The sequence below is a fragment of the Sturnus vulgaris genome, chromosome 1, assembly GCF_052056855.1.
Source record: "Sturnus vulgaris isolate bStuVul1 chromosome 1, bStuVul1.hap1, whole genome shotgun sequence".
Taxonomy (NCBI): domain Eukaryota; kingdom Metazoa; phylum Chordata; class Aves; order Passeriformes; family Sturnidae; genus Sturnus; species Sturnus vulgaris.
Genome location: NC_142243.1, coordinates 111630309 through 111646816, shown reverse-complemented (window position 1 = coordinate 111646816; position 16508 = coordinate 111630309). Strand labels below are relative to the sequence as shown.

Genomic DNA, 16508 nt, shown 5'->3' with positions numbered 1-16508 from the left:
GAGCTTGCGGCGGGATCTCCGGGGCGGCCCCGGCAGCAGCCGCTCGCCGCCGGCACCGCCCAGCCCCGCGGAGCAGCCGGGACTCGGAGCGGCGGAGCCGGAGGCGGCGGCACGGCCGTCCCGGTGCGCTCGGCGCCGACCGGCCCTGGGGACGAGGGTCAACCCCGGTTCCCGGCGTGTCCGTGGCGAGCGGCTCCAGCGCCGGGAGCGGCCCCGAGGGGTGCGGCGCGTCCCCAGAAGTTGGGGACATTGCAGAGCCCCCGCTGCGGCACGGCGCGGGGCTGCGCTCCGCACAGCGAGCAACTTTTCTGCTGACTCCCTACGGCCACACACCCCCCCTTTCCTTCGTCACACACTGGGAATCGGGAATTCGTGGCACGTCTCCAAAATAAAAAAATGGGCTGGTGTTTTGCCTGTGCGTTTTCTAGCAGTAGAGTGAATGACTGGGGCAGGCTGCGGGTCCTGTTGGCATGCTGATAGCGCTTCACTTCACTGCAGCCCGTAAACAAGACCGTGTCATTTCAACAGTTCAAAAAAGGGGAGATCTGGCTTTGACACACTCCTTTTGCTAATGTTCCTTATCCTGAGAGTGGGAAGAAGTCCCACCTATAATCTTGTTAAGAAGATTGAAAGCCATCAAGTTGCTGTCTTGTGAGCAGTGGTTTTTTTTAACTTCCCAAAATCCAGGCGACTTTCATGGGACTGCTTGCTGGCTCCCAGGAGTGCTTCAGACAGGTAAGAGCTAAGCATGCCAAACTTGCCTTTTTCTGCTGAGGTCCCTGAGTCCTGACTGGGAAATGTTCCTAGGAATAATAATTATTTTTCCTTTTTGAAGCGAGATGTCCAGCAGCTGTAGGATGAAACCCTTGAAACTGAATATCTTGGTGAACTGGTGAAGTTCCAGACCTGATGCTTTCAGTGTCTTCTCTGTTGTCTGTAAGTAACCAAAACTTTCCATGATGCTGATGTGTCAACGTGCATAAACATGGGTAGGACAACTTGGCATTTATCTGTTCTTAACACAAGCACAACTTTTGTTTGTTTAAAACTGCAGCTTTAAATTAATCTACAAGTGTCTGAGGCAAGTTGCTATGTGCATTAAACCAACATGGTCTAAAGTTTAGTAGGGTTTGTGGTTGAGGAGCAGGACCAGGTAAGTGGTGTGCATGTTCTCAGAAGCAATGATTCTTGCTTATGCCCATTGTTTCACTAAATTGATTTTTTCCCTTTGGAAATATATCAAAAGGATAATGAGGAACTAGTGATGTTAATAGACTAAAATTGCAAAATCAAATGCAAACCATATTTTCTTATGTAATTAATTTTGTATAATATTTTGTATGTTATAAAGTGCATTTAAACCAAAATGTAATTGCTATAACAGCATTGTGGTCTGCTGTATAACCAGGGAGAGAGAACTTGAAAAATGTTAAATATGTACAAGTTAACTGGGTGGGAATTACTTTGGTGATCTAGGTATTTAGAATTTCCTGACTGCTGTTAAAATTTAAATTTTTAAGCTCTATTTTTAAAGGGGCTTTATTGTTTCATAACTGGCAGTGGGTGAGTGAAGAATGCTCACTTTGATAAAAACAGGTCTCTCCTTTGAAGAAAAATCCTTATATATGTCATAAAAAAATATTTCATTATTTGTGTCTTATGGAACTCTAACAGAATTCTCTTAAGTTGATTTGCAGTGTTGGTAGGTAGTAATCTTCTATTATTGCCAGTAATAAAAGTTGTGCAGGCCAGATGGTGTCTTCAATTATACTTCTACACAGCCTTCTTATAAGCAGCTCTTCAGGTGAAGAAGTTGCTGAGGTATCAGCAGGAGTGATGTAACATTGGGCCTGTATGCTGTCTGTATACAGCTAGTAAATTCCTATGGACAGGAAAAACTCCATTATGGGCATTTTGGGTTTTGTTGTTTGTTTGGGTTTTTTTCAGGGGGATACCTGGTGAGGGGTTCATTGGTTCAGTTTTTTTTATTTTTACAGACTTTCTCAGCACCACTGTTTGACTATCTTGATCTGCTTACTCACTTAATTCAAATTTCTGTAAGGCCTTTGACTTCACCCAGCCATAACACTCAGTGTAACTTGCTGGAGATAGAAAATGGCAAATACTGTGCGTTTATTTCTGGCAACCTTTGTAATACACCAGAGCAAGAAGCAGTACTACTGCCTGGTATGAGGAACTGTGCGAGCATTGTTAAGAGCTGGAGCTCTGCCTTGTGCTAGTTGTTGTGAAGCCAGAAAGTTGAGATGTGGACAGTGGAAAGGTGATCCTGGAGGATCATCTGCGTGTGAAGTAGGACATGAGCTAACAGATGAGAAGTGAGGGAGGAGGGGGAGCGTTGAAGTGAGAAGATATCCTTGCCTCCTTCTACTGACTGAGCTGCAAGTAGTCTGGGCCAGTGTCCAGCTGAACATTCCTCACCGCAAAATTTTCTTGCCATAATAACATCGGTGGAGGTATCAGAAAGTGCAGTGCTTCTTGAGGTAAGGAAGGAGGAAAGAAAATGAAAAAAAAAAAAAACCAAAAAACAAAACCGTGCAGTTGCAGTAGTTTTCTGTGCTCTTTTTCTTATTTTGTTTTCATTAATTCAGTAGTGTCTAAGGAGATACTGAGTAGGTGGGAATTTGTAGCATCCCACAGTAATATGAATGTTTTGACCATAATATTGTCTGGGTTTTTTCATGTGTATTCTGCTGGCTAACCCTGCATCTTGATATACTTTATTTCCAGGTGAAGGAAAAAAAGCTGGAATTAAAAGGAAAGGTTTCTAAATAGTTGGAGGTAACCTAATGTTTCATGTTTGTATGTACTTGATTTTGGAACTCAGTGATGGTGAGGGTTATGGTGGCAAGAAAATCTAAAGTTAGCCATACATACTGACCAGATGCTGTTGGTTTTGTGTGGTCTAGAATAGGAAGGAGCCTGGAATGGTACCTGACTGCTGAGGTGCCTCTCCTCAGCTGCAGGTATATTTGACTGCAGGGAAGAAAAATTGGATGATGTCCTGAAAGGAGGAACTATGCCAAAAGCAGGAGGTACACTCTTCCCCATTTTTATGTGGCTGTGTTATTTCAATTGGTTGTGTTGGCCCTGTACAGGAATGTACCTATTTGAACCCAAAACACAAAGGGAAAATGCAAGGCTTTTATATCAGTAGAATGAGGATTCTTGAAACTCTTAATATTTAACAAATGTTAAACAATTTTGTCTCAGAAGTGAATGACTATAGACCTGTAAAATTTCTAAATTTTTGCTGTGTTTGTCATCTAAGGCACATAGCACAATTGTCTCCCAGATTTACTGCTTCTCCAGGATAGATAAGGATAGGTAGTAGTCTCTCTTCAGTACTCAAAAGAACTTGAAATTTTAGGGTGTGTGGCTTGAGTTGAAACAGGTGGGACATTGGGGTCCATGCATCCCAAAGAGATGGGGTGATGTTGGGCAGAAGCAAAAATCTAGTTCAGCATGTGTGGAAGGCACAGAGCATTTTCTCAGGCTACATTAGCTCCCTCATAGCAAGAACCATCCAGCAGGATGGTCAAGGTATCACCCAGGGGAGCCATGTCACCCAGGACTGGAAGCAAAAAAAAGATTCACAGCTTTAGCAGGGATGCTGAACCTCTGTCTGGAAATGGCTAATTTCCTTTGAAAATACTTGGGTGGGTTGAAAGTAATTGTTTCTTGGCCTTTCACAGTCACCAGAAAGCATTTATCTTGATTAAAAAATATTTGCAGGTATTTCCTCTTGCCCAGGATGCCTGAGAGTGTAATCCATGACCATTGCTTTTTAATACAAAAGGAGCAAATTTGTCAGTGTTGTGCAGCCATTTTTCAAGTTCTACAAGAAGATTCACAGACACGGACTTTTTAAAATGTCACTATAATTTTTTCATATGTGGGTTACAAATCGCTGTGTTAAATAAATTAAACTACTCATTCAAGCTGAAAAGCCTTTAAAATCTTATAAGGTAGCAGAATAGTTTGGTTTGATGTATTTAGATTCTAACCGAAGCTAAAATCAGTCGTCTTAATTTAAAGTAATGTTACTCTTGTTTAAAACTAATCTTAAAACTTAGCCAACATATAAATGAAGAAGACAGTTTCATATAAATTAAATTTAAATAAATTAAACTAATTGCAAGCAGCATGTAAACTCTTGATACAAAGATAATTATAGCGACTGTGATGGTGGAGTGAATCTGCCTTAGGGTGTGTTTGGTAGTTCAAAACAAAAAAAAAAAAAGAAAAACACCTTGAACTGTTGTTTCCTTTTACAAACCTTTCCACTCAAAACCAAAACTAACCTAGTAGAAAAACATCTGTTTTCTTATTAACAGATTAAGTTGCTTAAAAGTGCTCCTTATTTTACTGTGCATTTTCATCATCACCTTTCAAGGCTTATAGATGATGCTGCTGCATGCAACCACGATGGTGTTTGGGCAAGGCCTGCTCTATATCCTGTGCTGCCATGGGTCATCGATGCATGTGATACCAGCTACTGCTAAAGGAAAAAAACACTTGCACCGTTTCTTGGGTAAATCCTTTGTGGGCTGTAATTTGGTTAAACTTGGTCAGAAAGCCCTCAAGAGCTGGGCAGGCAGGGAGGATGAGAGCAAGTGGATGGAGAGAGCAGCAGTGCCAGCCTACAAGTGTCAGAAATGTTCATGGAGGCGTGGTGTGACATACTTTGCTTTCAGCATCATCCACGTGGCCTGAGAAAGCTTTCCTTGCCCACTCAAGGACACAGTCTTTCAGGAAGAAGGGCTGAATATATGGGAGATGTGTTTAATCAGAGATGGAAGAAAGTAGCATCATGAAAATTGGCTTATTTGGAAGCATGCATACTGTCATTGTATGTGTCTGGATTCCTCACCTTTTTATTATGAGGGAAACTTGTGAATCCCAAACAGCAAGAAACTGATTCCTGCTTTCTAGTACTAATTTAAGTAATTTATTTCAAAGATAGATTCAGACTCTCATATCTTATTTATTTCTTGGGGTTTTTTTTCCTCTTAATCCATGTTGTCAATGTCCTGTTACATGAACAACACAGCTTTTGTTTGCAGGAAAACAGAAGAGGTTTGTATTCATCGATTGTATGACTGGTGGTTCTTGAAGCATTGCTTATGCTGGGAAGCTTCTGTCTCATCAGTAGAGTGACTTCTAAAGACATGCAGACAGTGCATTTGCTGCAGCACTGGAGTTAGGTACAAAGCTCTAAGTAGCCTTGTAGCATAGATAAAGAGCACTGCAAGTCTGAGAGTGCTGAGAGGAAGAAAAGATGCAAGTGATAACAGCTAATGAAGAGCAGGGTGAAAGGAGGCTCCACTACCCACACATATTCAAAAAGTATTTTGCAGCATTCCACAGCACTTTCTTTGTTTTTGCCCAATTTTCATTGCTTCCTTCCAATCATGTGCATCATCACAGCAGCTGCAAACAGGTACTTGTATATAACATATAGGAAATTCCCTCTCTATAGAATCAAAGCAGAAAAAGCAAGGTTAAGAATAAAGCCTCTATCACCTTCCTTTCATGTGCCTGGTTCAAACCAGTTGCCTTATGACCCTTATGAAAAAGACTTCAGACAGAATATTTACATTCTGTTAATGTCTAGCTATCTATCTTCTACAGAACAATTACACATCAAATTATTAATATTTAAACCGTGGCTTACATTTTCTGCAGGCAAGTTTGTGCTTAGGAGAATTGTATAGTTTAATGGTACATAATTGGAAAAACATCTGAAAGTCCTGAACAGTTTTGTTGTTCTTGAAACCTATTGCGTCTTTCTAACATAGTTACTTTGTTCATTCAACAGCTGTTTTTAATGGGAGTTCCTGCTGAGCTTTATGTGTACTGTATTTTTAGAAACTCAGGAATTATAGATGTAATAGCGTTGAGTTATTAAAAAATGCAAACTGTGGAAAATGAAGTACTTGTATGATTCAGAATAACTGTTAAGCGCCTGCATTTTCTTTTCTGTGTATTTAACAGATTTATCTTTCAAATACCTTCCAGTAAGCTGTATTCCTTTAAAAACTTGAGTTTTCCTAGCATTCTTTGTGGTTGTTCATCAGGCACTTCTGTCATATGCACTGGCAACAGTGTCCATTATGTTGAATTTTCAGGCATTTTCTTTTGCTGTGCAGGCCAGTTTCAACAACTGCTCTTCAGCTTCTAGTAATGCACTTTCAAAGTGAGCACATTCTCATTCAGGTTAAGGAGTTGTCCTCAAGTGATCCACAGTGTCTTCATGTTCTGATGTTATAAAATGAATTTTATGACACCTTTGTGGCAGATGCAGGGTATCAGGTAAATTACTTCCTCTGGGCCCACTGCTGTTCAATAAAGTAATATTTTTGATAAGTTTTTACAGTTGAGCTCGTTTCCATTAAACTTAGTAGCAAGAATTGAGTTCCTGAAAAGTCCCTCTCCATATTGCAAAAGAGAGCTGAATAAAAAGATGAGAGCCATTAATTAATTTTCTGCTCTGTTACTGATACCATCTTATGCTGACATTTCCTAATCCTGCAAAACTCAACTTGGGTTCATATGTGAGGTTGAACAGCATTGCAGGACTCCTCGATGCACAGGCTGAACAGACAGCGAGACTCTTTGAGCAGAGTGGTCGTGTTGTGGGGTGACCCATCCTTAAGGACACATGATCATACAGTCCAGAAGCAGAGCTGCTGGGTTGCCCATCACAGAGGGCTGGCAGCCTCCTGGAGTGTGACCCAGCCACCTGGGAGGCTCCAGCTCCTTGCTGTAGCTTCCCAGCTGTGATGGTTGGTGGGCAGAGTGGGGCATCGGTGTGACACCCAGTGTCCTCGTTTGGGTCATTGCCTCCCTCTGTATGACAGCAGGTGATGTTTGCTCTTCTGGAGGTAGAATGGTCTTTTCAGCCACTCTGAGAAACACATCTGCTTGGAACTCATCTGGGAGTAGGAAGAACATCGAGACTGTGAGCAGAGGTATAAGCACTGAAAGCAATAGCTTGTGAGAGTTCCAGCTTGTATAAAGTACACTGTTAACACAGTCTCTGGTGAAGACTAAAAATGTAACACGAGAGCAACCTCCCTCTCTTGTTATTTCAGGTTGGTGTCTGTGGGGAAGATACCAAAGAAGACGCAGACATGATGAAGACTTGAGAAAAGTGAGCAATGAGTCCTTCTGAAAGCTGAAAAGCAGCCCCCTTGTAGGGTCATGAACCTAAGACAAGTCTTCGTGTCTGTACTGCTATTTGGAGTAGCTGGTCTACTCCTCTTCATGTATCTGCAAGCTTGGATTGAAGAACACCATACAGGTACACTAGGTTTTCTCTCTCATTTTAAATTCTTTTTAACGTAGTTGCCTCTATTATTTTAAGATGACCATTAAACATATTGAGGACAGTTGGGGGTGGAGTCCCTCCCCCCTCCTTTGGAAGTAAAATGGCATTGAAAATAGACTTGTTTTAATTGCTGCACTTCATTAAGAAATTTCTTCAGTCACATGAAAAGATGCCCCTAGCTACCTAATTGTATTGTATCAGCTTCATTTGCAAAAGCAAGTGTTGCAAAAGCATTCTGCATGTCCAATTTAGAAATTATTCTCTATGATGATTTGGTGTGAGTTTTGTACATTATGTTTTGTGTGGTAAAGCAATCTTTGGAGAATAACTGCTGTGTTTTACAGACAAAAGTGGTCTTTTAAGCAGCAGTCCTCATGGAATTATCTTTTCCCTTTCTTTTTTGTTGTTGTTTGAGACTGAGCTTACAAGACTTTTCATATATAGCATCAGAGTCATAAAGAAACTTTAGGTAAATCTGTGTTAGCATTGGCTCAGGATTACTCTTCTGAATTGTATTTCTGTTGTTTCCCATTTATGATGTTTTGAGTTGATCTAGATTCTCTTATGTACAAAACTAAACCAGGTTATTTACTTCAACCCCTATTGGAAACTCAGTTCATGGGACCAGTCTAGAGCAAGTCTGAAGTAACCTTTCACAAAATGCATAATGAGGGGAGTATGTCAGTAAGGTCCTCCATGGTTTTGCTCTGCAGGTCCATTTCTGTTACGTCACTTTATTGAGGGCATATCCTTGATTTTACTTGTATACTTGTACTGGGGGTTAGGGTTTTGTTTTCAAGGTTTGGTTGGAGGTTTTTTTGGATTGTTTGGTTTATATGCTTGGGGGTTTTATCAGTGGTTTTTTGTTTGTTTGCTTCCAACTTGTTAAGTCTTGATTTTTTGATCCTCTTGCCTCTCTCATTCAGCTTTCATTTCCTCTGTAAACTTTTATTTTATAGCATGTTGATACTATTGTGAAGAAATACATCTAATAAAACCACATTAGTCTCTGGCTTTATTGATCTGTGCTGTTATTCCATATGAGCTGCAAGGCTCCAGTGTGTTTTAGAGAGTAATGTTGAGGGGCAAATACAGTGCATCATTTCTGCAATTATTTGACAATGATCTTGAGGTTTTTTTTTCAACTAAGTGCAGTGATCACAGCATTAATTTTAGCTTGCTAATTTTTCTGGGCTGTCCCAAAGTATTCACAGGATTGTATTAGCAAAACTGTTTCAAGAGGTAATACAGGCTCCCTTTGGAAAGGTTCTCTTGTAATCAGTTGTTGACAGAAGGGTGCTGGCAGAAACTGAGCATGCAGCAGAGGCTGGGGGGTCTTCCTTGAAAATCTCTGCTGTTGTGAGGAATGTTAAGGGCAGCTATCCTTGCTTTCAAGTAGTTCAGGAATGTAGATGATGGCTGTAGATTATTGATTTATTTACTTGCCGACATTCTTCACATTCCTTGCATCTTTTCTTATGCTGTAATTAACCTTTCTTTCCTTGCAGTGCTCCTTGTTGAATTTTTTTGACTCCTTTCTTTTGTATGTATCTCTCTAGCAGTAAAAAGAAACAGGAAAAATAAAATAAGGTTGAATTAGGACAGACTCTGTTCTTTCAGCCAACCATATGCTTTCTTTGGGGTTTTCTTTGATATACTGCTATAATCTTCTTCAGGAGAGAGGCTTCTCCTCACACACATAAGTCATTTCCATGTGGAAACATTTCTCTAATAAAATGGAAGCTATCAGAGAGTAACAGAATGGTTAGTGAGCTTAAAGTGTGACTGCAGTTTTGAGTGCCCTTTTATCTCACTGGACTGCTGTGACAGCACTTCATCAAGAGCCAAAAAAAAAGAATTTTGGCATTCTTTACAGTAGCAGTAGAGAATGTATATGGTCTTGCACATTGGCAAGAGCATGGCAAAAACTCATTCTTTGGTGTCTGCTCTTGCTTATTCTTCCAATTTAACATTTAGAGAGCCATTCTTTTTTATTTCAAACACCTGTATCTCCCCTAAAAACCTTCTGTGGCTCAATTCTCTAATGCTTCCCTCCTGTATGCTGCTTTAGAGTTGATATGAAATAGGACATATTTGCATATTCACAATATACATTAGTTTAGTTATGGGCATTTTGCAAATTTTTTTCCATCTTCTGCTCTGTTTTTCATAGTGCCATGTGTTGTGCACTGTGGCTTTTTTGGGGATGAGCTGTATCTGGAGAATCCTAAACTGACAAGTATCTTTGCAAGGATTTTATGTGTTCCTTTAATCCTCTCACTAGCAGCACAGCTGTAAGACAGCTAGTTTTAATCTGCAAGTGGCTGAGCATGTGAGGTGAAGTTCTGTTAGGAAATGGAAAGTGTGCCTCATGCTTCTCAATTGCCATGCTATGAGCCTGTAGAGATAAGTGTTTGTTGTAGGCAGAACTATTTTTATCTTCCACGGTGCCCTGCTCAAGACATACAGCATTCATGTTTGCATTTGGTTGCTGAAGGGATGGAAAGTTGGATGTGTTTGAGTTTAGGAAAGTTATCTGTTTTGCACCTGTGAAATGCTCCTCCTTACTACCCCATTCTTCTGAATATCTGGAGCTTTTATAAATCACAGTCTCTGGAAAAGTTAGTGAATTTTGCTCTGTTGTGGTTTGTAGTGTTCATGCTTATTTCTCAGGCTCTCCTAACTATGGTGTGAATTATTCCCAATCAGATGTAGATTTCTGGGGGGGAACTGGAAAATTATATGGTAGTTTTCAATTCCCTTTTTAATGTTTGTCCTACTGTTAAAGTTGGATTGTTTTCTTTCACACTTGCCATTCTTATTCCCACTTTTTCTAGCTATTCTAGAATTCTAGCTATTCTAGCTATTCTATAATTTTTCACACTAGATCCAGTGCCAATTTTATTCATAGTTTGCTTTCTCTCTTTTGGGGTCTCTTATTTCCACTTCCTGTTCACATCACTGAGATCTCAACTGTGATTTTATTCCCCTCTTTGTATTATTTTGCTCTAGACTGATCTTATCCAAGCATGTTTTTCTCTGATTTATTTCTACAAACTTCCCTCATTACACAAATGTATCCAGCCCAGGAACACCTCTAATTTTTCATCCTGTCCATCTACTCCAGATGCACCTGCAGGCTTAGCAGCTGGATGCACATCTCAGCACAGCCATGTCTTCTGCTCCCTCCCACCATGCTTGGACTCTTCAGAATATTTCTAGTCATGTTTATCATCCCTACACCTTAAAAAAGGGAAAATCTTTCATTTAAAAATGTCTAAGAAACAGCTGCTAGCCACATGGTGGTCCTCTCTGATGGCTTTTCAGAGACATTAGCAGACTGAGAGAACAAGGGAGTTTCTTGGTTTGGCTTTGGGCATGGAGTGCATAAGGACAGGATGATCTATCTTCTCTTGGGTAGCTTCAGCTCACCTCAGTGGAGTAATTGGGAACAAATTTGTCAATAGTCAATGTGAGCATCAATACGTACAGACTACATCTAGATGAAAATTTAACTGACAATATTGATAATGTGGTATATGTGGAGCACTTCATGTTCTCCCTATATTAATATATTCATTGTATATAAATTCAAATACATGAATGAAGCTTGATGTGAATTCAGCTGGATCCCACAGCTTTACTTGACAGTTCTCAACAGGGTCTTGCATTATGCAGTGCAAGCATCAAATATTGTGGCACTGATTAAGAAGCAATCACTATTTGTTACATGTTTAGAAATTTCCAGTGCTGTTGATCTTCTTCAAGTGAAACAAACTTCTGGGTCTTCCAGGGCTACTTTGAGTTCTGTACTATGAATCACCTGAATTAGGGGATTGTGGGGTACAAAGGATACTTGCAATTTAATCCTGAAATATTAGAGATATTAACTGGAGTTTTAAGTTAGGGATTCTAATTTTGTACTTTAAAACTCTTCCCTTTTAGGGAGACTGATGTGATTTAGCGTGACTGATTACTACAAAGTAATCTGAGAATATTTTGAGATTAGAACTGTATGCTGGGTTTGTTGTTTGGGGGGTTTTGCCGTGTGTTGTTCTTTTCCCTTCTCTTAAAGGTTGTGTAATTTATTTTTTTTTTTGTGAAGTGTGCCTAGTAAATCCATTATCATGAAGGACTACTTTAGAATAGTGTAGTCTTACCACTAACTAAAGGGCTGTGCTGCCCTCCCATCGATTTCTGGTTCCCTAGGATGATAAAGTCTGCATGCCCTCTTTCCCAGCAGTTTTGTATCTCACCTTATGGATACCAAGATTTTTCTGTGTGCTTTCTCTTCACTTTGCAGAGTATCAGTTCTGTAGCATCAGTGATTGTCCAGGCATCCTTCTACAGTCCATGTGCTTTCCTGCAATTCTGTACATCTACCTCCTGAGGAGCTTCATGACACAGACCCTATACCCATTCCTCAGGCCACAGGTCTTCCTTTTGTAAAGAAACAAAGTAAAAATTCCAATAAAAATCACATCTTAAAAAATTTGAAATTCCATGAGCTTTCATGCAATTCTTTGCATGAGCTTTCACAACTTAGTCTGCTATTGCTGTAGCCATCCAAGTTGTATCCATTATACATATTCCTTGGCATAAACAAGTGGGCTTTTTTCCCCACCTTGCCATATTTGGTAATCCATGGGGATCTTTTGGGTCCTTTAGTAATCTGGTGAGATATTTAGAGTCCATAGAGTGCCTTTCTTCCTTACCTTGGCACTCAAAGTAGCAATTAAATATGTGTGCACACGTGATAATATTTACTCGTTGTTGTTTTTATGGGTTGATTTTTATTTAAACTTTGTCTAAGTGAAGAAACATTGATGTAGCTTAAAGAACCATGCATATGTGATGAATTGCAAAGGCAGCTGTTTAATGGAAGTCATAGTTTTTCTAGACAGTCATCAGAATGCACATTAAAGTAAAATATTTGTAGGAAACAGTCTTGTAGATAAAGATGGAAAGAACTCTGTTTAATAATGATTGTTAATTATGAAAAATTTAATTCTTGGAGTAAAATTGAAATATTTCTGCTGTCAAAGTCCTGGGTAGTTTATGGGAGTCTTCCTAAGTCTGCTGGAGAACACTGCTTGTATGGCAAACAAATCTTCAGGTTTACAATGCCCAGTCACTAACGAGGCTGTTCTAATGAGTCTGGGTGTACTTAGCTTTCACCCTTCTGTTTGGAATATGCTGTGTTTTGTGTGTGAAATGTTTCTATTTCTTTGTTGTTTCCGTTTTTTGCTTTTTTTTTTTTTTAATCTGCCCCGTTATTGGACTGAAGCACAAAAGAAAGAAGATTCAATAGGATCAGTAATTGCTGCTTGGTGAACAATTACACAGGTATTGAAATCCCAGAAATGCTACAAAATTTTATTAGGTCAATTTCTCCATATAACATAGAATGGGTTTCTTTTCCCCTCACCCAGCTTTTGGTAGATGGAAGCTGTAGGGAGAGAACAATTGCCTTTGCAGGAAAAAAGCTCTTAAGAAACAGGTGGAAATTGATATTTTCTTAAACCATAAGGGTCTAAAAACACAAGTAAAAGCTGAATATGAGCGAAGATGGTTTTCTAAGATGTTTGTAGAGTCTCACTCTGTCTTCCAGAGTTGCAAACCCCAGAAGCTTTAAGAAAAAGTGTCATCTTTTATAACACTTGAGGCTGTATTTATCTATTTCTGAGGATGTTTCTTCCCAAGTCTGCCTGTTTAGCAGCATTTCATTCTTTTTTTTCATTCAATAATTTTTATGTTGCATTTCATTCCTTTTTCTTTTAGCATTCCTATAGATAAATCACATTTAATTTTATAAATCATTCTGGTTTAGAAGAAATCCCAGTTTCCATATTCTGGTGCTATAAAACAAACTAAATAGGAGGAGGTTTTGGGACTCCTCTTAGCTATATATTCAATTTCATGTTTGAGTGGAAGCTGATGACATTTCATGTAATATTGTGTATAAGCTTTAAACAACCCAGAAAACCTTGCTCATACCTAGACCACACAGATCTACTAGAAAGGTGTAGCACATACCTTAATTTTATATACTAAGAACTCCTGAATATACTCTTTCTTGCCTGTTTTCAAACAGAACTTTCAGAAGAGGAATCTGTAATTTTCTTGTATCTATGGACATGCAAATGAATTCGCTTCAAAATTTGAATTATAGATGTCCCTGGAGGGCTTTTTGGCTTGATATTGAAACGTATGAATTGGGGTATCCTCCTTCCTGGAAAGGCTGAGTAACAGTAACACTGTTTTCAAAATGCTCTTTTGAATTGGATACAAAATATGTAATGTGTGTTCTTCATGCTGTTTTCCAGTTAGACCCTCAGAGCAGAATATCTGGCTGATATTCAGAAATGTGATTTTACAGAGTCCTTAGCAGTCATTCTTTCTGTTAAGTAGTTATGCTTTTTCTTTTTTTAACATGATACATGAATTTTGTTTTCCAACTTCTGTTTAATTTTCTGACAGTCATTGTCATTTTGTGCTGTCATTGAATGAAGTGGTTAATTTTCAGTTATTGCCCACCATTGTTGTTGCTTTAAATAACATTCAGTTCATGGCACTTCTTCAGTTCCAAGAAGTCCTTTCCTTAAAAGCTTGTCATTCAGGCACTACAGCCCTGCAGTCTTGTCTCTTTTGGGCATGGATTGTATGATGCAGTACCATTTAAGACAAACATAATTTTACAAAGCAAGAAGGGTGGAGAGGTATTTTTCACCTGGCAAATCATCATTTAGATGTAACAGTAGAAAAAAATTCAGATCACTGAATCATTTAGGTTGGAAAAGACCTGTAAGATCATCAAGTTTGGCCTTTGGCTAATAACTATGTTTTCAGCTAGGCTATAGCATTAAGTGCCATGTCCAGTCTTTCTTGAACACCTCCAAGATGCTGACTTCACCACCTCTCTGGGCAGCCAGTTCCAATTCTAAAATACCTTTTCCATGAAGAAAATTTTCCTGATGGCAAACCTGAACATCCCTGGTACAGCTTGTGGCCATGTCCTCTAATTCAGTCACTGATTGCCTGGGGGAAAAGATCCATCCCCATCTGTTATACTCTTCTTTCAGGGAGTTGTACAGGGATAAGGTCTTCCCTGAGCCTCCTTTTCTCCAGAATAAACAAACCCAGCTCCCTCAGCTCTTCCTCATATGACTTATTATCTAGGAATGATGATGAAAAGATGAATGTTTTTCTTTTCTTGACTTGCTCGATTTTCCTTATGTGCACTGCACATTTTCAGAAGAGCAAATAGTTGCTGCTGGAGTACATTAAAGGCTGCTTACCTCTGTGTCTGATGTTGAACTGCTTTGATATGTAGCTTGATTGCAAACAGTCCTATTAAAACATGTGATGTGGTCTCTGCAAAATTCCAAGGAAAATCTTTGGTTTCTTACTGGAGTTAAATTAGAAATTCTGATGTTTGTTTTAAGTGTATGTGTATACATATAGGTATGCATATATATATTTACTTAAGGTATCCCCTTTATTTTCCTTCTTTTTTGTGGGAGTAGAGACTGCTGGTAGGAGAAATATTTTAGATGGAAACCTATCTTCTAACCACAGTCAGCTACTGGGATATATGGAGATGAGTTTATATTGAAGAATTTTTTGGTATCCACACTCTAGGGCCTTCATTTCTATCTTTTCTATTTTACTCATTTGGTCTTACTGTAAACAGGTTATTGCTATTAATTTGGGATATTTCTGGATCATCTTGCAATATGTGAAACAAGCATTTAAAGATCAGGAGGCTGAGATGTTTAGAGTAATGGGGAGCCATTTTAGTGTACAAGGGGCTAATGTCTCACAGATGATGTGTATAATTCAGCTAGAAAAAAACAATTTGTGTCAAGGAGCAAAAGGTTCAAGGAAGAAGAGAAGTGCCTTCAATGTCTTCTTGTGGGTTTATTTGTTGTTTTGGTTTGGTGTTGCTTTTTGTTGTTTTTTTTTTAACCTGAAAAAACACTGGGGTTTTTTTGTTTGTTTTGGGGTTTTTTTGTTGTTATTTTGTTTTTTGTGGGTTTTTTTAAAATTATTTTTAAAGGTAATCATTATTTCACAGCAGCAGGAATATTGTCTGGGCTTTCAAGTTTGGGACCCTGCTTCTTCAGACAAGTGTCTCACTTTTTGTAATTTTTTAAAAATTTATATTAATAGCATATTCAAAGAAAAAGAATGTTTCTACATTCTATTCTATTCCTGTGCAAGACATTTCCTATCTGTCAGTTTGAAACTGGGAAGATGCATGACACATCAGCATACAGTGTTTTTCTATGCAGCTCCTTCAACCTTGAGCCTCGTGGCTATATATGTGGGAGTGAATATTACTGTCTTCAGCCACAAAGAAGAGAGAGCTAGCTGGGTTCTATCAAATGCTATGTTTAAACAACAAAATCTAAAATAAACAAAGCAAGTCCCTCCCAAAACTCCCGTATTTACTCATTTCTCTTGAAAGTCATGGTCAATAATCAGATCAGCTTAAAGATTCTGCTCTGTTGTAAAACAGTAAATATTCATTACTCAAGAAAACTGAAAAATATGCTGTATTTTAAGTATTGCCCTGTGTATAGATGAAACCGTTCCGAGGCATGCATGAGCCTCACTTGATGTAAAGTGATGGGGAATAGAATATCACACACATCCATTGGCTTTGGATTTTGTTTGGTTTGATCTTGATTTAGTGAAGATGTGCAGCAGCAACATCCTGTACTGCCTGGAAAGCCATACTTGGCAGTGAGTGCAATCTAGAAAATATTATTGCCTACAGTGGTTCTTTAGGAACTCTCACTCCCTCCAGTCCCACTCATATCATCAAAAATGATTGTTTCCTTATCACTTGAGAGCCTCCCCCTGGTAACAGCATCCAAGACTATCACTGACCTCTATAAAACCTGTGTGAAACCTGTATGCCAGAAGTACAAGTTGTCCCTCACAGCTTTGTTGTTTTGAATTATTTTGTTTACATTGACCACTCAGCTTTCTATCACACAATCCTGCCAGGAATTCACAGCACACAGTTCCAGAAAAATCAGGCTGAGTAGGCACAGATTTTGTCTCTTGGCATCATCTACAAGGGAAAATGACATGAGTTATCAAAATATTTGTGGAATGATAGACGTATTTCCTTTTTTTCTGGAGAATG

At 39.0% G+C, this 16508-nt stretch overlaps 1 protein-coding gene across 2 annotated transcripts in view; it reads left to right on the top strand.

Moving 5' to 3' along the window:
* The first annotated feature begins 329 nt into the window (after positions 1-329).
* Positions 330-16508, top strand: part of CHST9 (carbohydrate sulfotransferase 9) — an 85749-nt gene continuing 69570 nt past the window's right edge. The window contains exons 1-4 of one of the 2 annotated variants that reach the window (XM_088174294.1): positions 330-735; positions 836-936; positions 2749-2799; positions 7116-7324. In XM_088174294.1, the coding sequence (XP_088030420.1) occupies positions 7225-7324 (100 nt within the window). In that variant the 5' untranslated portion in view covers positions 330-735; positions 836-936; positions 2749-2799; positions 7116-7224. The remainder of the gene's footprint in view (positions 736-835; positions 937-2748; positions 2800-7115; positions 7325-16508) is intronic. The other variant, XM_014874338.2, reaches the window with a different exon arrangement.